This window comes from Protopterus annectens, chromosome 2.part0 (genome assembly GCF_019279795.1).
Source record: "Protopterus annectens isolate FY-2018-M chromosome 2.part0, PAN1.0, whole genome shotgun sequence".
Classification (NCBI taxonomy): Eukaryota; Metazoa; Chordata; order Ceratodontiformes; family Protopteridae; genus Protopterus; species Protopterus annectens.
Genome location: NC_056728.1, coordinates 628970166 through 628991749, shown reverse-complemented (window position 1 = coordinate 628991749; position 21584 = coordinate 628970166). Strand labels below are relative to the sequence as shown.

Sequence of the window (21584 nt, the reverse complement as noted above, 5' to 3'; positions counted from 1 at the left end):
TGTTAGCTTAAAAAATTCTAACAGACAGTTCTGAACAGAAATATAATCAAAAAAATCACGAGAAAAAGTTTAGACAACACAGTTACAGCTTTACCATGGTGTAAGGGGGTTGGGAACTGTACCCTGAGCCTTTGGTCAACATCAAACTGTTTACATACCCACTCAAACATATGAATGAAACTATCAAAATTATCCCCCTTTGAAACTGCGGAAGAAATTTACTGACCTTTTGTGCTTCTGGGGTCTGGTTACACCCTTCCCCATTACAGCCATGACTCTGGTGAAGAGTCAGCAGCTCCTTTTCATGCTGCCTCTGCCTTTCCTTCTCCTCAGCTTCCAGGTGTAGCAGTTTTGCATTCTCCTCAGCCTGTAGACATCTCAGTCTCTCTGCTGCTTCTGTTTCCAAACACCTGGCCTCCAACTCAAGTCTTTTTAGCTCCAGATGGATTTTTAAGTCTTCTGCAGAAAGGTTGAGCTGTCCATTCTCTGAGTGTTGCACCTCTCCATGGCTAGTCTGATCGCCCTCCTGACTGCTGTTTTCTGATGCAGCTGTGACCAAAACTGCAACCATGTCTGCTTTAGTCAGGTTTCCATGCACCAGTCCTTTAGCCTGGCACATCTCAGCCAACTGACTCCTTGACAGCTTGCCATACTCCTCTGTTGACATGCTTGCCTGCTCTCCCTGACTAAGCTAACAAAAGAAATAAAACAATTGTGATCTGAACTCTGAATATTTACTGCATGGCTGATTTAGAGTACAAAAACACCTTCAGAGATCACTGCACATAAGCTACAGGAATTCACTATCCACACAACTACAAGCCAATTGCCAACCAATTAATATGTGGTGCGAAAATCCCACCACTGCAAAACAATTAATATGTGATGCCCGTGCACTGACCTAGTAATCAAGGGGCCTCATTCCTCACCACTAACACAAGTGAGGGGTGTCCACATCGGGAAGGATAACAAATACACATAAAGTGAAGTACAATTTCCCTTAAGAGCACACAGAGATCACAGTCAGTCTGTGGCTGGTTTCTTCCTTTCTCTCCAGATCCCCAATAAGACTCCCCACTGGCACAGTTATAGGGTACAGGTCTCAGGATAGTGGTCAAGCTAAAACCTCCAGCACCCTCTCTGTCCAACCAGTGCTTCGTGTCCCAGCCCAAGTAGCTGACACACACACACTTAGAGATATGAGTTATATACAAACACACATACACTCCTGGGGAAGGCTGGCACAGGTTCTCCAGCTATGCCCCCTTCTCTGCCAGGCTATAAGGTAGAAATCACTGCCACCAACCACTAATATCAGCTACTAATAAGGCCCTTACCAAACGGTGTCCAAATATTACTGTGCAATATTATTATCTAAATAGTAAGTGTGACCCAGGGCTAAAGCTATTGGAGTGGCTTGGCCAGTATCACTATATACATGCAATGTATGCTAGAGCTTAAATTATCTCTACACAAAGCAGCCACAGTTGAAAGGTTTAAAAATGTTTAATAATAAATAATAAAAACACAAGACAATACTTCTTACTACACAGTGCTAGTCAAGAGTTCAGAGATCACAGAAAAATGCTTAAAATAATACAGTAGAATAGTTCTGACATCAATACAGAAAAACAGCTAGACTAAATTTACTATTTTCTATCTATATCTAAGAGCAATCACAGTTCAAAATAAACTTACACATAGAGCAAAGCAGAGTACTTGTGACTTGTTGTCAGCTTTAGACAAAATCCAAAATGCTCTCTGTCTGTCTCTGAGACAGTCTTTTAAATTGATAATACATCACTGCTGACTCATTTTAGATTATATCATTCTTCTCTGGTTTCCCAGGCTAACAGGAACTCAGAGTTTAACATAGCTTTGATCTTGCACCTGGTCAGGAAACCACAGTAATTAAAGACATTATATATGTAAAATCTAGCAATTAAATCTGGTCTCAAAACAATAGAAAGAATCTGCTGGTCCAGACATCACGGCCTGAGATCAAACAGTCATACAAGGCTTGATTTATCAGCTTTCTTCCAGCAGAGTGGACTGTTGTTGCATTTTTAATGTTAACATTTAACACCATTTTCTTCCATTTAAGAGAACAAGCCCGTGGCTTACATTAATATTTCAAATGACAGAATTATCTACAAAATTCTATCTAGCCAGGCTGGCAGCCTTCACATATTTCCACAGGATGCATAAAGTGAAAATAAAGATTCACATTCTTAAGAATTCTGAATTTAAGTGGGTTTCTTTCAAATCAAAGCCTTTGTACTTCTTGGATTAACAAGATTCTTACGCATGAAACAGTCATCTACTTTCCCTTGCAACAGTACATAAAATATTAAAATTTTCCTTGAAAATATGTACATTTACTTGTAGATCCTTTCTTGTTAATAAATCTCAGAGCTACAGAATACAATGCAGTTCTCTTTCTGTCTAGTAACCAATACGCAAATAAATAAATTAAATAAATAAATAAATAAATAAATAAAATAGCTTGTTTTTTTTAATCAGTCTGTTCTGAAACATACAAGCGTTCACCTGACAGGTTGTGTTTGAGAAACATGTCTTGACTCACTGAAATTCTCAGTCTCACAAAAGGCCACTAAAGTATGCTTTGTCAGTTCTCTCTAAATATTTCATTGCCCTACAACACCCAGAGGCAACCAGAAAGCCTCTTTCAGTCATTCTAAATGACTTTTAACTATCAATTAGCACATGTTCAGTTATATGTCTCCAAGAACTCTTACAAGATCTTGTGCTTCACTTTGCCACTGAATATATCTATATCTACATACAGCCAGCCAGACAGGCAGACACATACACACACACACACACACACACACACACACACACACACACACACACACACACACACACACACACAGACACATGCACACATGCATATACACACAATACATGTGCATGCAGATACATACACACACACACACACACACACACACACACACACACACACACACACACACACACACACACACACAAAGAGTATATGTATACAGACACATGCACACATGCATAAACACACACAATGTGTACGCATACATGTGCATGCAGATACAGACATACACGCACACACACACACACACACACACACACACACACACACACACACACACACACACACACACACACACACACACACACACACTATATGCTTTGACACAGGTGCACAGGAGGAAACATTTGCTTTTCCGCTATACAGTTCATGTTGAAATACTGCAGAGAAAAATATATCAATAACAACAATAACAATATAATAAGAATAATGTTCGTATGCACAAATGGAAACATATTACACCATTTTCCTTTTATGAATGCTATTGCAGCTGTCATAGAATCTCCATTCTCTCTAAAGATTCAAGTAAAGGCAGCAGTCTTCATTTCATACAATATTCTGTTCAACTCTTTGTTTATTAAAAACATAAGGTGCAATAGTTAAAATGAATCGTATACAAAATATATATATTTCTTGTCCCAGTGGTATTCCAGGCACATTAATTCCTTTCTTTTGTTTGCTTTAATCATAAAAATGGCTTGCTCTTTACTGAAACTTGCAGAGGATAACTAAAATGTTTCATACGTACCCCACATAATGTATGCAATCTGCCAGCCAGAGTATCTTGCTATGGCAGCCTAAGAAGAAAGACAAGGAAAATGCAAAACATTTATTACTTCATGACATTCATCCAATTTGCTTGAATAAACCTGCAGACTGACTTGAATGGGTATTCACTGTACTGCAACATTCTAGCTAAAGCACCTCAACTTAAAAATGTTTACCCCTTAACCAGTGGTCCAAGATCCTGGCATCTGCCAGAGAATACATCCAAATCCTGAAATAATTTTATGTTTTTTTTTCTTGACTATTGCAGCAAAATGCAGTTTATTACCTGTCTCAAGCAAATAATTCCATCTGGCATATGACTGTGTCTCAATAACAGCTGGTGCCTTTAAATTGATATGAAACGTTAACTTATATTGCAGTATTCAAAATCAAATTAATAATTTAGGACAAAGTTACAAACTTTCAATTATGTGTTATGTGGAACAACAAACCTCTTATATAAGTGAGGACTTTTTTATGCCTCATAGGTTGATTCATGTGAGCTATTTCACAAAAATGATCCTAAAGTACAGCACAATCTACACATTACCATTGTCTCTAGAATTAAATTCTGTATAGGCCTGGCAACCTACTTCCATTTCCCCTCTGCCTTGAAATCTCTGGAGGATAGTAATGGCTGCTTGTGTGGCTTCTCTAGGAGTTAGATGCAGCTTATTTGATAGTGAGCCTCTGTGTAGACTTCTCTTCCAGTATAATTAGCTATCAGGCACATTGACAACATTGACAAATTATACATCTAATTAAATTTGATCTTACAGCTAGTGCTATTATGTTAGCCTAAGCAAAAAAAAGTGACTATCCTTAATTTTTAAGGCATCCAGAGAAAATAGCAAAACTTCTCTTTTAAGTAAAAATTACCCACTACATCATATATAGGTTCATATGTTCATAGGTGTGTGTACTAGGCTAATGGCCCTGGAGCCTTTACAAGCCTAGCCCATAGGATTATCCTGGGATCATGCCACCCAACCTTAGTTCCCAGTGCCTCTGTCGAGTAGAGCCACTGGAGTGATCCCCGGAATGAATTTTCTATTTCTCATCCATTCATTAAGATTTCTCTTGAAGACGGCCAGTGCTCTGCTTGACATGTATGGGAAGTCTATTCCAGAGCATGGGCAGTCTCTGGGTTATGAATCTGTCCCTCCAGCATGTTCTTTTGATTGTGGTAATGAGGTTGAGGTCTCTGGAATGTGTGGTGCGGAGGGATTGGGATTTCTTTCAATGTAGCATTTCTAATAGAGCTGGGTCAGACATGGTTTTGTAAGTCATGCAGAGATCGCCTCTAAGTAAGATGCAAAACCCTTAGTAATGGGATGTGCCACATAGAAGGACTTTCTGACCACAGTTGCAATGTGATGGTCAAAAGAGAGGTTGCTGTCAACCTGTGTTCCCAGATCTCTTATATCACCTTGTGTGTTCAGTGGACTACCATTGATGTTGTAATTCAAGGCAACTGGGTTTTCCCCAAGGGGGTGACGACACTTTTTTTGGCATTGAGCTTAAGGCCATGGTTCTGACATCAGTCCTTGGTCTCAGTGAGGCCTTTCTGTAGGATGTCAACATTACTTGGGGAGTTAATAATAGCTCCCAACTTGCAATCGTCTGCGAACGTTGTCAGCCAGAGTCCCTTTGTGTTGGCCTGGACTTCAGAGAAGTAGGTATCAAACAGGAGAAGACCCAGGACTGAACTCTGTGGGACTCCACTCATGACTGGTCTGGAGTCTGACCCGAAGTCAGCTACTTTCACACTGTGGGTTCTATCTGTGAGCCAGTTTGCAACCCATCTAGTGATATAGGGGTTGATACCTAGCTTAGTGAGTTTTTCTATGATTTCTGAGTGGGGAATGGTATCAAAGGCCTTGGCCAGATCAAGGTAGGCTGTATGAACCACCTTGTCTTCATCCACAGCTCTGGTGACTGACTCAAAGAAGTCGACCAAGGTGAACAGGCATGATCTACCCTTCACAAAACCAAACTGTGTAGGATCCAGAGTTTGGAGATTCCCTATATCCTTGTTTACTAGGTCCATGATGTTCCACAGCTTTGATTATTAGACTTGTCAGGCTAATGGGGCAATAGTTCCCAGGGTCTGTAGTCGCTCCTCCTTTGTGGAGAGGGATGAATGTAGCAGTGTGCTATTTGGTAGGGTCAAAGGCTGAGGTGTGGCTGTGATTGAACAGGGCACAAAGGTGAGGTGCCAGTTCACTCTATAGTTCATGTAGAACACAGCCAGGGATATTGTCAGGTCCCATAGAAGCTGTATTCTTGGCCTCGGACAGTGCTGTTTCAACCTGTGCAGCAGTAATACTGGGTGCCTAGCAATCTACTGGTATTGTGATTGGTCCTTTGGGGGGAGAGAGGAGTAAAGTTGGCACTGAATCTGTCGGCCAGAATATTGGCAATATCTGTTGGCTTGGTATAGGAGGTACCATTGTGCAGCAGCTCAGAGCAAATCTGGGTATTGCCATTGAGATTCCTTACATAACTATAGAAGACCTTGTGGTTGTCTTTACTATCTGCTGCAATACTGTTTTCATAGCTAGCTTTAGAGGATTTGATGAGGGATCTCAACTTTTTGTTGAGGCTGATAAGGAGAGTTTTTCCAGTTTTGGGGCTTTACCTTATTCCGCATGCATTTCCTCCTTCTGTTGTAGAGTTTATTTATGGCAGGGTACTACCAGATTGACTTCCTTTTTTTGGAGGAGAATGTCTTGGTTCTACTGGGTATGGTAAGATCCATGCATTTGAGTACGTGTTTGTACAGTGCATTGGTGTATGATTTGGCAGTCATGCAACTATTCTCCATTTGCATGGGTGCCGTGAAGTTAGCCACCTCTGTTCTTAGGAGCCCAAAGTTAGCTTTGGAGAAGTTTTTCATGGTGGTTACCTTTGCAGGGGGTGGGGGGGTGGGAAGGATGTGGATTGGGGGTGGAGGGGTGGGAGGGATGTGGATTTCCAAGATTAGTTTGTGGTCGGATCTAACCAGGGAGGAGTTGATTAGTGGTGTAGAGCAATGGTTGCCCATGTTAGTAATGACCAGGTCAAGGATGTTGCTACCTCTAGTGGGGGTAAGAATGAGCTGGTCCAGGGCATTGGCATTAATGAATTCCAGGAAATGTTGGGCAAATGTACTGGACCATAAGTAGTTTTCCCAGTTAATGGAGGGTAGTTGAAGTTGCCCATTATGAGAGTGTTAGGTTGGACCCTAATATTCTCCAGGGTGCTTAGAAATGTGGAGTGTGAGTCTTGGGACATGGTTGGGGACCTACAGCAGGCTATGACCTGAATCTGTATCTTACCCAGTGTTAACTGCACCTGAAGTATCTCAAATGTGTTATGTTGGGCTACCAGTCTAAAGGTGTGCGCATCCTTTATGAATATGGAAACACCACCGCCTTTGGAGCTTCGGTCCAAGTTCTGGGGCCAAAAGTGTGGAATGAGTTATAGCCTGGTAGTGCAGGGGTGATTTCTGCTGCCTTGAACTAGGTCTCTGTTACAGCACAAATGTTGATGTTCTCCATTTTAAGGAGTGCTTCGAGCGAGTGTGCATTTTGAGATTTAGACTTCTAGCATTGAGCAGCATGACCCTCATATTGCATTTGTTTGTAGCTGTTACAGTGGTAATTTGGTCTTTGGAACACCACCTAAAAAAGGCACTATAGGGTGGCAAGACCCTTGGCCAGTAGCCGGAAGCCCAGGGGTGGCAGATGCAGGCCATCTCTGGCAAAGCATCGAGGTCTGTCAGTCATGCCATCCAAGGCAGACAGATACTGGATTCCCTTAGAATGACACCAGAAACTTAGCCAATTGTTGAAATCAATCATTTTCTGCTTGTACTGTGGTAGCATTCTGGGTGATGGTAGGATGCTGCTCAGGTCTAGGATCATACCCGCCTGGGCTACATAATCCGGGAGCTCCTCCATGTCTCTTTTCATGTAGTCCAGGGAGGTATGCCTTAGGTCATTCACACCCACATGTGCAATGACAGAGTCACATTTGTACCTGTTGTTGAGGGACCTGAGTGCATGCGTTATGTGGTGGATCCTGGCACCTGACAGACAGCTGACTGTTACTTTCTCCTTATTCAACCTATCGAGTGGGGCATCAGTGTGCCTCACTATCGAGCCATCTATGACTAGTGTGCTGGGCATGCTGTTTTGCCTTAGGGGCTTTCGTTAAGTGGCACACTGTTTAGGAGAGTTATGTGTCTCGTGATTAGTGTTGTGTTGTTGTGGTCAACTGCGTTTCTGCCTTGGAGGTCTCTGCTTATTGAGAGCCTTCACAAAGGTGGGCATGTGGTTTGTGTTTTTATGTGAAGGCAATGCTGGTGTGTGTTTTGGAGGGCTATGTATTCCACATGGTGTGGTGCAAGTGTTGACCTTCTCTTCTTGAGTAGCTGTTCTGGTCTTGGCTGGAGAGTATGTGGCTTCCAATTTGGATACATAAGTTCATCTCTCACAAGTTTGAGTGTTGGGAGGTAAGAGGAAAGGGTTGTCAGCGTACATAAGGCAGTTGCTACATTGCCTCAGGATGCCCAGGTTCACCAGGATAATAGGAGAAAGCACAGAGAACTGACCTTTAGACATGCCTGGAGGGTTGGGCATTAATAAGTACTGGAGCTGTTTCCTTGTAGAACATTCAGTGCTGGTAGCACTTTTGTGTCTTACAATAATTGCTACAAGAAGTCTGGTAAAGTGCTAAACTAATAAGCTAGCAAAAGTGTGGGAGAGGAGAGAACTAGCAGATCTAAGGGAAAAATTGAAGAGCAGACTTTGGCACTGCACTGCTCAGAAGTTTACAAACAGTCCTGGATACAGCAAATCTGTATCTGGACTAGACTAGTTACAGGAAAGGTGGGAAACAAGTGCAGATGCAGGCTTTTAAACATGAAAGTTGAAAGAGATGAAAAAATCTGCCCAAACAGCCAATAAGCTACAATTCCTGGGCCAGAAACCCTTGTGGTAGATAGGCTACCTACTGCTTACCACTTCCACTGATAAGCTAGAAGGCTTCCCTTCAATACATAAAGGCTTGGGGGGGCTTAGAAGCTTACAAACAGTCCTGGATACAGCAAATCTATATCTGGACTAGACTAGTTACAGGAAAGGCAGGAAACAAGCACAAATGAAGGCTTTTAAACCATGTTGAGATTCTGCCAATATTGCACTGTATTATTTTTTTAAAGGCACTTTCATCTGGGATGACACTAACAGATTTTATCGTATATGAGGAAATCCATGCCTTAGGATCACACACCTTCTTTTAAATTAACCTGGGTCAATAGTTTTAACTAGTGCCAGTTGTTATAACTTTTATCTCCTTGGTCACAAGAACTAATATTGTTTTAAGAGGAGCTTATCTTCCCCTAATTCTGATTGTAATATATTCTTGTTCATAGAAATATATTCTTGATTTATCTGTAGTATTTGTGGAGCTTTTCTCCCTGGGTGTCCACTGAAAATGGACTATTTGTCCATTCTGACTTTCCCGGTAAACAAATATAAAATAAAAATAAATAAATAAAAAAATAAAATTAATAACAGACACATATACCATACTTCATATTGTTCAGGTACTGACTTTTATTCAATTTAATTCAGAAATATTCAGTTAAAGATTATTACCATCCCTGATACATAAGCATGTTATAGTTTTCATTGTATAAATGTAGAGAGAGATCTGCACAAAAAACAAATATACATTGGTCTGGTAGTCGCAATACTGTCTATTGTAACTGGTGATAATAATAAGTAAAAATAAGATAGAAGTAAAAAAAAGATAAAAATAACCAGTTAATAATAATAATAATAATAATTGGTGATATTTTGAATGTTTCATTACATAGTATATGGGGCCAGGTGGTATAACATGACAGGATGCATGCAAACATTTCTGCAACAGTTGTAAAATGAGAGGGGCTGTTGTTACATATGGGTATATAGCTTTAATGCTACTGAATTATGTACAATGATTAGTAAGTCATGTGATGCACCACTGCTAGTAGTGAAATCAGTAAAAGTATAGATCTCATGGAAGTTACACCACATTGTTGCCTCAGTTATTATTTAGTAAAGTTACCCTCTAGCATACTGTGATGTCAGAAAGTGGAGAAATATCTGTCAGAACTGATGATAAATGAAGTTTGGCAACAAACCAAGTTGCCCTGGGACATCTTCATGAAGGGTTAGATTGAGATAAGTGGGAGTTAAGTGGGTTGGGGAGGTGAAAGGGTTAAGTGGAGGCAGGGATGGTTGGGAGGAAATGAGATAAGGATGGGGAGGGGCTTAAGAGGTTTAGACAAGTGTAGATGGGTAAGCAATCACATTTTGGCATGAACTTGCTACCTACCCACCCTCCCCTTTTCGTTGGTGGGTTGGGGGAATTGGGGTTATTTTATCAGTCGGGGTAGGCGGAGAAGAGGGACAGGAAGAAAACGGCTTTTTTTACTATATAAAATATTGTTAAATGCATTGTGGCTGCTAACCTAAAGTATGACATCACTCATTAACTATAATTGATATGTTAATTGCTTTTATTTGTATCTATTTAAGCATTGAGTTGTACTTTAGTTGTGTCTGATGAACTAACGAAAGTTGTGAAAGCGCTTACCAATTTGTTTCTTGTTTGTTTTATTAAAACGTTATTTTGTGTTACCTCAGTGCATTGTATTTTCTCCACATTTGGAGAAGAGGAACAGGCTTGCCCTCTTCTGTTCCCCTTCTGGTGTCTGGGTATTCATTTCAAGGAGCTGGGGAAAGGAAAATGAGTAGCTTGCTGAATAGATAAGCAAGCTGAGGTAAGGATGCTGCTTATTTGGTGGAAGGTAATTCAATGAATGGTGCATGAAGTGAGATGGGACGCTGCTTCATAAGTAAAGTAAGCAAGCAGAGGTATGGATGCTGCTTACTGAGCAGGGTGAGTAGGTACGCTGCCCTGATTAACATTACAAAGATGTTATGCTGTGATTAGAATCAACTATATTATGGCTAGTTGTAATGAATGAATTTGGTGAACAAAGCTATGTTATGGAACTTTATTAAAGGTCGTCAAATGTAATTTGGTGTGATGTGTTTATTGAAGGGGATTGGGGCAAACATGTACACAACTAACAAAATATTTTGTTTTCAGGAAGAACTACTGAAGTTTAATTCTCAGTGAAATGTACTTCAGCTGCACACCCTGGAATTTTTTTACCAGAAGGAAAGGAAGCCTAACTGGTAACTGAAAGCTTAAAAAACAAAAATCCATTTTATGCATCAATGCAGACATATTAACTGGAAAGTCTAAAGTGTCAGTGTGTGAAACACTCTTGCATGCTTTTATTTACTTTGCTGATCATCTGGCTGTCCCTCCCTAATGGCCCATTCATTCCTCCTTGGTGAGATCACTATATTTAATTCATTAATTGGAAAAATGATTGGGTACTGCGGTGGTGGTGCTGTGGTAGCGTTGTCGCCTCACAGTAAGACGTTGTCCTGTTCTATTCTCAGCTAGAGCGTCTTCTGTGTGGAGATATGCATGAATGGGCGTATCTTCATTGAAGGTTGTGCATCAGGGCCGGCAACTTGGCACGTAAAAGTCTACTGCCAATCATTAGTGGACTGGAGTTCCAATGTGGTGACCCCTAACCGGGAAAAACTGAAAGACACATTGGAAAAATGATTGGGTTGATTGGGTGTGGGGCCATCATCCACTTGAAGGAATGTCTTTTACTCTCTGTTTCACAGCCTCTCTGTGTTTGCTCAGTTAGCAACCCATATAAGTGGTTATGCAGTGTGCATCAGTGCTGGGCTGTCATTCACTTCTGCAAGGGATGTAAGCTAGGAAAGCAAGCTTTACCCAGCAGACATGAAAGTGCTCCAGACATTTTCTTTAGTTTCCATCAGGGGAAATCATGCCTTGTGCATGTATCACCAAGAATGTGCATTCTCACTTTCTCCCCCTGGTAGAAAGAGTCAAGCAGGCTCTGCCCTTTCACACCTCTCTCACCCTGTCTGTCTTCTCCATTGATGTGGCCCCACTGTAGGTTTGTAGGTAAGTACTAGGCTAGTTACCCTTGTGAGCCATTTTAAGTCTAGCCAGTTTCCATTTCAAAGGTGAGAATCAAACCCTGTACCTTGTGTCTGTGAGGTAAATACCTTAATCATTATGCCAACCCATTAAATGGAACTTTTCACCTGGGTCATATTCAAGGTTTTATCCCTGCATGACTTAGTGCTGGATAAAATTCCTGTGTGTTGCTGGGGAATATTTTTAACCCAGCACCTCACAAATCTCTTGAATAAACTTCCTTTGCATGTTAACTCATGCCCTCCAATAGAGCTCTTTTGAGTTTCTACTCAGATTCCCAGTGGATGTGGACTGAACCTTTAAAAAATGAAGTTAATGTCTCACAGTTCAAACAAATGTTCATATCTCTAGAACCATAAGAGTTACTAGAAAATCGTGAATGACAAACTATTCAACACAAAGTAAACTTTACAATGGTTTTGTTCATTAAATTCTAGGTCTTAAAATAGATTTTATAAGCCAGATTAACCACAGCAAACATTAATTATGTAATGTATGAACAGCTTACAATATCTCATTAACCATTCAAGCAACACACATAATGCCGGTGGCATTTTTTTCATAAAGCTGTGAGTTTTTTTATGATACTAAAACGTTTTGTCTTTGTCACTTCAATGTTGATATATTTTCAGAAATATGAACATTATTACAAATAAAAAGCATACAAATAATATTAAATATGCCTTTATCTACAATAGACAGAGATCAACTATCAATACAGTTGTGTTTGACATTCTATAAGCTTTAAGATTAAATTTTCTAATACATTGTGTGCAGCATGGTTTTGTCATTATTAATGCAAATATGAACAGACAATAATTAACACTTAAAAGCATCCGTAGGTTGTTACTGCAGAAATGTCTGGAGATGTCACTAGGCTGTAATAAGGTAGGTAGTGGGACTTACTATTTTTCTTTAAACATGAGGGTAATAACCAGATGGGTATCCACAGTATTACTCCAGAATTGACTGGTGTGGCTGTCCTAAAGAAAGGTGGTGCAGCCTGAGGAAGGATACTAGTAAAATATGAATGGTCACATGACTCTGCAGCCTCAGAATATTTATTAATCAATGAATCTATAAGAAACCTTGAAGGTATCTACATCTTTTACTTTTCTTGAAGAGTAAACATATAAAATAGAAGCACTTAAAGATAAATTCAGTAATTACTTTCAGCCTAGAAAGAACTTGACATTTATTCAATAGTTCTTTACAACAGCAGTATTTTATACCAGCTTTAAGTGGTTGTGTTGGTAATATAAAGAAAAAAAAATCCAAAGACTGAATATGATGAGTTGTACTATTCATTAATGAAAGACAAAATAATATATGGTTTAAGAAATGATGGCACAAGGGACAAAATGAACATGTTTAAAATAAAATTTACATTATTACATTCATCAGTATTTAATTAAAATCTGAAACTTTTACTTGGTTTTTTTAATTATTAGAATTGTTGTTATGGGTTTTGTCATAATTTTTTTTTGGGGTTAATTTTGGGTTTGGAAATCGTTTTGAAAATGTTTTTTGGGGATGTCTTTGATGTTTTATTTTCTTTTTTTTTTTAATTTTTCCTGAAAAAATTTTGGAAAGGTTATAATGGAATTTTTTTTTTTAGGGAAATTTTTTTTTTCCCTTTTCTTTTAGAGGTTTTCTGGTCCTTTTTTAAAGTGGTTAAAGAGTAAGGGGGCCCAAAGGGGGTTACACATGGGGAGCTCAAGTGGGCAACAGTTACTGTCTGAAGTAAGTGGATTTCAAAGATGAGTTTTGGTAGAGGATTTACATTGCTAGCCAGAGAAGGACAGGCATTTGAGTTTTTGATTTCAAGACTAATTGGTTGTACAATCTGTTTTACTAACTGTTTCAGTATGTTAGATCAGTGTTGGAAAGTTGTCCCTGCTTTTGGGCATTTGAATTCAATATTAAAGGGACCAACAACCATTTGGCCATAGGTAAGAGTTTGGGTTCCTGCAGTGGGCTTAATGAGGTTACAGGTAATTTATTTTATTTAGTGCTCATTAAGGCACATCACTGTGGATGGGGTTCAGGTAGGTGAAGTGGAGTCACAGAAATCTTAGGATCATAGGAAGTTATTAGACTACTGGCTCTGGGGTGATTACAAGCTAGACAAGTTTGGCTCTTATTTCTGCGGGTAGCACCTATCACTCTTGTCCAAGGGGATATGATTAATAACATTTACAAAAAAATAACTAAATAAAATAAAGGCGGGGGGCTGGTCCCATACTTTGGTACAGAGTTTTGGTAAACGCTTGATGGGGGTGACGGGTTCTTGTCAGTGCCTCCATGTTAAGTAATTCTTGGTAAGTGTGCACATAGAATTTATTGTTTTTCTTTTCTGTGCAGATTGCTGAAGTGCAGAAGGCATCATGCAGTGGCCTGAAAAGGGGATCTCAAAGGTGATGCTTTTTGATAGGAAGGATGTTCTTGCCACAGGAATGGGGCACAATGAGGGTCTGAGGAATCATCTTATTAAGGCATGTTAGGGCACTGTGTTCAAGTAGAGTGAGAGCTGAGCATTGCGTTGGTATGGGAGCAAGTAAGGAAGAGGTAGGTGGGGGGGCCAGGGTAAAACTGTTGGGGACGGTTTATGGAGAGTGTGGGGATCCCACAGGAGGAGTAGAGTCACAACATTCACAGGAGCACAGGAACTTATTAGGCTAAAGCCTTATGGCTCTTGCAAGCCAGCGGAGTTCAACCCTTGCTTTCAGGAGCTTAGAACCTTGGGGTGATTATAGTTACTCATCCAGTTGAAAACTGTAGTTGGAGGAAGGGCCAATGAAGTGTTTGACAGGATGCCAGAGTTTGTTCCTAATGCGTGGTATCTTTGGGGTGACAAATTTGTCCCTTGAGTAGGTAGTGTTAATGTCACATACCAGGTTAAGGTTTTACAGAATAGCACAAGGATCATCTCACTTGTGGTTTGGGTGAATTTTGTAAGTAGGGTTTTAGGAAGTATGGTAAGTAGGTGGCTGTCTTGGGGTAATTTTAAAAACTGGGTGCATTGTTTACATGGGAGCAAGAAGGTTTAAAGGAAGTTTGGTTGCAGGATATGGCTGATGTAGGTCAGGTCTTAATTCCTTACTAGAGGTATAGGTTACATAAGGGACGAGAGCCTTCGAGGGCAAAGGCCAGGGACAAGCAGTGGTTAAGGATGATTAGTAGTTTGACTGTTCTAGCTCGGACGGTTGCTAGGAAGAAGTGAGTGGGGAGGGGGTTGAGGTTCTGAGTGGGGTGGCTTGGTGTTCTAGTCTGGATTGTCATTTGGTAATGAGTGAATTGGGGATGTTTATGATTGGGCATGTAGACTACTTCATTGCTGGGCATAGGCGAGTTTTCAGGAACTAGGTCAAGGGGTGCTGGTTTTCTGACACTTAGTGTTAGGTCATTAAAGTTTTGCAGTTAGACTATTCTCTACAGTAATTGGGTTACTGCACATCCAGAACTGGGTAGTTTGGTGGGCTAAGGTAATATGCTACAGCTGACAGGATCCTGGGTTTGAGACTTGTACCAGTTTTCTTTGACTTGGTGTCGACTTGAGTTCAAGGGGTTATAGTCTTTGGCTTTTGTTGTGGCTATAGGTTGTCATTCCGTTCAGGTTGAGCCATGATTAGTGCTTTGATGGAAGTGGTCTAAAAGGGTATGTATTTTCTTGGAGTGGATGTTCCGGTGGTACAGTGGAGTCACGGGTAATCCTACTTTATTTAGTTTCATTAGGGCGTGTTTTGGTGATGGTATCTCAAGGTGGGTTTATGACAGGATTCTAAGGTGCTTTATAGATGATGGGTACACTGAATGATGTGTGGCTTCACCCTTCCCTTTATGGGAGGTAGTTGATTGAACAATTTTGGGTAGAAGGGAGGGGGGAAAACCTGGTTAGGTTGGTTGACAGAGAAGAGGGACAGGCTTGCCCTCTTCTGTTCCCACTCTGGTGTATGGATGTTCATTTCAAGGAGCTGGGGAAAGGAAAATGAGCAACTGGAGGAAGTTTACTGAATAGATAAGCAAGCTGAGTTAAGGGTGCTGCTTATTTGGTGGAAGGTAATTCAATGAATGGTGTATGAAGTGAGATGGGACGCTGCTTCATATGTAAAGTAAGTGAGCAGAGGTATGGACCCTGTTTACTGAGCAGGGTGAGTAGGTACGCTGCCCTGATTAACATTACATGGATGCTGCTTCATAAGTAAAGTAAGCGAGCAGATGTATGGATGCGGCTTATTGGGGCAGGGTGAGTAGGTACGCTGCCCTGATTAATATTACAAGGATGTTATGCTGTGTTTAGAATCAACTATATTATGGTTAGTTGTAATTAATGAATTTGGTGAACAAAGCTATGTTATGGAAGTTTAATAAAGGTTATCAAATGTCATTTGGTGTGATGTGTTTATTGAAGGGGACAAATTAAGTTTGGCAACAAATCAAATTGTCCCGGGACATCTTCATGAGGGGTTAGATTGATATTAGTGGGAGTTAAGTGGGTTGGGGAGGTGAAAGGGTTAAGTGGAGGCAGGGATGGTTGGGAGGAAATGAGATAAGGATGGGGAGGGGCTTAAGAGGTTTAGACAAGTGTAGATGGGTAAGCAATCACATTTTGGCATGAACTTGCTACCTACCCACCCTCCCCTTTTCGTTGGTAGGTTGGGGGAATTGGGGTTATTTTATCAGTCGGGGTAGGCGGAGAAGAGGGACAGGAAGAAAACGGCTTTTTTTACTATATAAAATATTGTTAAATGCATTGTGGCTGCTAACCTAAAGTATGACATCACTCATTAACTATAATTGATATGTTAATTGCTTTTATTTGTATCTATTTAAGCATTGAGTTGTACTTTAGTTGTGTCTGATGAAGCAACGAAAGTTGTGAAAGCGCTTACCAATTTGTTTCTTGTTTGTTTTATTAAAACATTATTTTGTGTTACCTCAGTGCATTGTATTTTCTCTACATTTGGAGAAGAGGAACAGGCTTGCCCTCTTCTGTTCCCCTTCTGGTGTCTGGGTATTCATTTCAAGGAGCTGGGGAAAGGAAAATGAGCAGCTTGCTGAATAGATAAGCAAGCTGAGGTAAGGATGCTGCTTATTTGGTGGAAGGTAATTCAATGAATGGTGCATGAAGTGAGATGGGACGCTGCTTCATAAGTAAAGTAAGCAAGCAGAAGTATGGACGCTGCTTACTGAGCAGGGTGAGAAGGTACGCTGCCCTGATTAACATTACAAGGATGTTATGCTGTGATTAGAATCAACTATATTATGGCTAGTTGTAATTAATGAATTTGGTGAACAAAGCTATGTTATGGAACTTTATTAAAGGTCGTCAAATGTAATTTGGTGTGATGTGTTTATTGAAGGGGATTAGGGCAAACATCTACACAACTAACAAAATATTTTGTTTTCAGGAAGAACTACTGAAGTTTAATTCTCAGTGATATGTACTTCAGCTGCACACCCTGGAATTTTTTTACCAGAAGGAAAGGAAGCCTAACTGGTAACTGAAAGCTTAAAAACCAAAAATCCATTTTATGCCTCAATGCAGACATATTAACTGGAAAGTCTAAAGTGTCAGTGTGTGAAACACTCTTGCATGCTTTTATTTACTTTGCTGATCATCTGGCTGTCCCTCCCTAATGACCCATTCATTCCTCCTTGGTGAGATCACTATATTTAATTCATTAATTGGAAAAATGATTGGGTATTGCGGTGGTGGTGCTGCGGTAGCATTGTCGCCTCACAGTAAGACGTTGTCCTGTTCTATTCTCAGCTAGAGCGTCTTCTGTGTGGAGATATGCATGAATGGGTATACCTTCATTGAAGGTTGTGCATCAGGGCCGGCAACTCAGCATGTAAAAGTCTACTGCCAATCATTAGCGGACCGGAGTTCCACCCCTAACTGGGAAAAACCGAAAGACACATTGGAAAAATGATTGGGTTGATTGGGTGTGGGGCCATCATCCACTTGAAGGAATGTCTTTTACTCTCTGTTTCACAGCCTCTCTGTGTTTGCTCAGTTAGCAACCCATATAAGTGGTTATGCAGTGTGCATCAGTGCTGGGCTGTCATTCACTTCTGCAAGGGATGTAAGCTAGGAAAGCAAGCTTTACCCAGCAGACATGAAAGTACTCCAGACATTTTCTTCAGTTTCCATCAGGGGAAATCATGCCTTGTGCATGTATCACCAAGAATGTGCATTCTCACTTTCTCCCCCTGGCAGAAAGAGTCAAGCAGGCTCTGTCCTTTCACACCTCTCTCACCCTGTCTGTCTTCTCCATTGATGCGGCCCCACTGTAGGTTTGTAGGTAAGTACTAGGCTAGTTACCCTTGTGAGCCATTTTAAGTCTAGCCAGTTTCCATTTCAAAGGTGAGAATCAAACCCTGTACCTTGTGTCTGTGAGGTAAATACCTTAATCATTATGCCAACCCATTAAATGGAACTTTTCTCCTGGGTCATATTCAAGGTTTTATCCCTGTATGACTTAGTGCTGGATAAAATTCCTGTGTGTTGCTGGGGAATATTTTTAACCCAGCACCTCACAAATCTCTTGAATAAACTTCCTTTGCATGTTAACTCATGCCCTCCAATAGAGCTCTTTTGAGTTTCTACTCAGATTCCCAGTGGATGTGGACTGAGCCTTTAAAAAATGAAGTTAATGTCTCACAGTTCAAACAAATGTTCATATCTCTAGAACCATAAGAGTTACTAGAAAATCGTGAATGACAAACTATTCAACACAAAGTAAACTTTACAATGGTTTCGTTCATTAAATTCTAGGTCTTAAAATAGATTTTATAAGCCAGATTAACCACAGCAAACATTAATTATGTAATGTATGAACAGCTTACAATATCTCATTAACCATTCAAGCAACACACACATAATGCCGGTGGCATTTTTTTCATAAAGCTGTGAGTTTTTTTATGATACTAAAACGTTTTGTCTGTGTCACTTCAATGTTGATATATTTTCAGAAATATGAACGTTATTACAAATAAAAAGCATACAAATAATATTAAATATGCCTTTATCTACACTAGACAGAGATCAACTATCAATACAGTTGTGTTTGACATTCTATAAGCTTTAAGATGAAATTTTCTAATACATTGTGTGCAGCATGGTTTTGTCATTATTAATGCAAATATGAACAGACAATAATTAACACTTAGAAGCATCCGTAGGTTGTTACTGCAGAAATGTCTGGAGATGTCACTAGGCTGTAATAAGGTAGGTAGTGGGACTTACTATTTTTCTTTAAACATGAGGGTAATAACCAGATGGGTATCCACAGTATTACTCCAGAATTGACTGGTGTGGCTGTCCTAAAGAAAGGTGGTGCAGCCTGAGGAAGGATACTAGTAAAATATGAATGGTCACATGACTCTGCAGCCTCAGAATATTTATTAATCAATGAATCTATAAGAAACCTTGAAGGTATCTACATCTTTTACTTTTCTTGAAGAGTAAACATATAAAATAGAAGCACTTAAAGATAAATTCAGTAATTACTTTCAGCCTAGAAAGAACTTGACATTTATTCAATAGTTCTTTACAACAGCGCAGTATTTTATACCAGCTTTAAGTGGTTGTGTTGGTAATATAAAGAAAAAAAAATCCAAAGACTGAATATGATGAGTTGTACTATTCATTAATGAAAGACAAAATAATATATGGTTTAAGAAATGATGGCACAAGGGACAAAATGAACATGTTTAAAATAAAATTTACATTATTACATTCATCAGTATTTATATCTACACACAACCAATCATATGAAACATCAACCTATTTACTCAGCACACCACAAAACTGTAGCTTTATTCTATGCAACCTATAACATCACTTCCCCTCTAAAATAATCCTTACATTACTTCCTACTTTCTCCTCACAGCTCTTATTGCATCACTTCTCCTCTGACACAAACATTACATCACTTCTTCTTTCTCCCTTTACGTATCCCCTGGCTCTAAAACGTATCATTGCTCTTTATGTTTAAGACCATCACTTTTCATTACTATTTTCTGCTTATTTATTTATGCATTTTATTTTTATTTATTTATTTATTGACATTTGTTAACCGGGTTGGTCCAAATGGACTTGTGGCCCATTTTCAGTGGAGACCCGAGGAGAAAAGCTCCAGTTACAGACAATTTACAGTATGTAAAAAAAAATATATATATATATATATATATATATATATATATATATATATATAGAGAGAGGCAGGATATGAGTAGATTGTTGTCTTGGGCCTCGGCAATAGTATAGGTGAAGGTTAATAGGGCAGTAGTTGTAGTGCGATTAGGTCGGAAACCATGTTGAGTGGAAGTGAGAAGGTTACGCTGGGAGGAGGTAGTTGAGAAGCTGTGAGTGAATGCATTTTTCAAGTATCTTAAAGAGGGAGGATAGGATGGCAATGGGCTGGTAGATAAATGGGTCAGCTGAGTTGCCTCCTTTATGCAGGGGGATAGTGAAGAAAGATTTCCTTAGAAGATAGATAGTAGCTATAGTAATTGATCTGTTAAGAATAGATATGGGATAGGCTATAGATTCAGCAGCAACTTTGAGGAAGGTAGGAGGTAGATTATCATTGAGGGAAGAGCAAAGTTTAAGTCTCAGAAGAAGAGATTTAATGTAGGAAGTGGGAAAAGGAAGGAAGGAGAAAAGGTTATTGGTGAGTGGGTTGGGAGGGGTAGGGGAAGTTGTGTTAGAAATGGATGGTGTGAGTTTTTGGATTGTTTCAATAAAGTGTTTATTTAGGAGAGTTGTGGTTTCCTGAGGAGATTTATTAGGATTAGGGGAGGGGTTGGCAGGACAGCCTGGAGAGAGAATTTTGTTAAGTGTAGACCAAAACTTATGAGGGTTGGATTTGCTGATGAGTTGTGCAGAGCTATAGTAGGCCTTTTTGTCTTTATTAACTTATTTCTTAACAAGGTTCCATAATTCTCTGCAATTTTGTAGTAGGGGAAGTTCCTTAGTTTTAACCTAGGCTTTCCAAGTATTGTCTCTTTTTTGCATAAGATACCAAGTGTCCTTAGAAAGCCAGGGAGCATAATTTGATTTTAGTCTAATTCTCCTGGAGAGAACAAAGGAGTTTAGGGTATTCAGGAAGATGCTAGTGAACTTATTGACTGCATCATTGAGAGGGATTTGCTTAAGGATGGACCAGTCAAAACTAGATAATATGCAGTTGAATAGGGAGATATTAAAGTTAGACAGTTTACGTCAGTCTTTGTAAAGGTGGGGTTTGGGTGGTTTGTTGTAGGACAGGTGGGGAGATGTTCACTTAGGGAGTCTGGTAGGGTAGTGGGGTTGCAGTAGTGGTGGGGGGAGTTAGAATCCAGTCAAATGTAGAGCTAGATGATGGGTTTCTATGGAGGTGGGTGGGGGATGTTATCAGCTGATGGAAACCGTGTAGGTTGATACTGAGTTGTGGAGAGTCAGTTGTGAGTTTGGACCAGCATGTACATTGTGTGAGTGTATTTCTGGATATAGCATTATCCTACCAACTCACTCTGCACAATTCTGCCTCTCAGAGCACTCTAGTAAAATTTCTACCTTCCTTCACATACACACACACACACACACACACACACACACACACACACACACACACACACACACACACACACACACACACACACACACACACACACACACCCTTAACTCATCTCCACCTATACTTCTATCCCTATCACTAACATCCCCCCTTGTCACCATGCTGATTCACATAGTACAACTCATTATACTCTTCACACTCACACAATGTACATGCTATCATAAACGTCTGTATACAATGTATATACCCAACCCCACATTTAACACTCACAGGTCTAACTCCACCGCATGTAC

General features: G+C 39.9%; 1 protein-coding gene across 1 annotated transcript in view; it reads right to left on the bottom strand.

Moving 5' to 3' along the window:
• The window catches only part of LOC122793174 (stimulated by retinoic acid gene 6 protein-like), a 953191-nt gene that overhangs the window by 171781 nt on the left and 759826 nt on the right, over positions 1–21584 (bottom strand). Inside the window, exon 13 of the mRNA XM_044060994.1 lies at positions 3615–3663. Coding sequence (XP_043916929.1) covers positions 3615–3663 — 49 coding nt within the window. The remainder of the gene's footprint in view (positions 1–3614; positions 3664–21584) is intronic.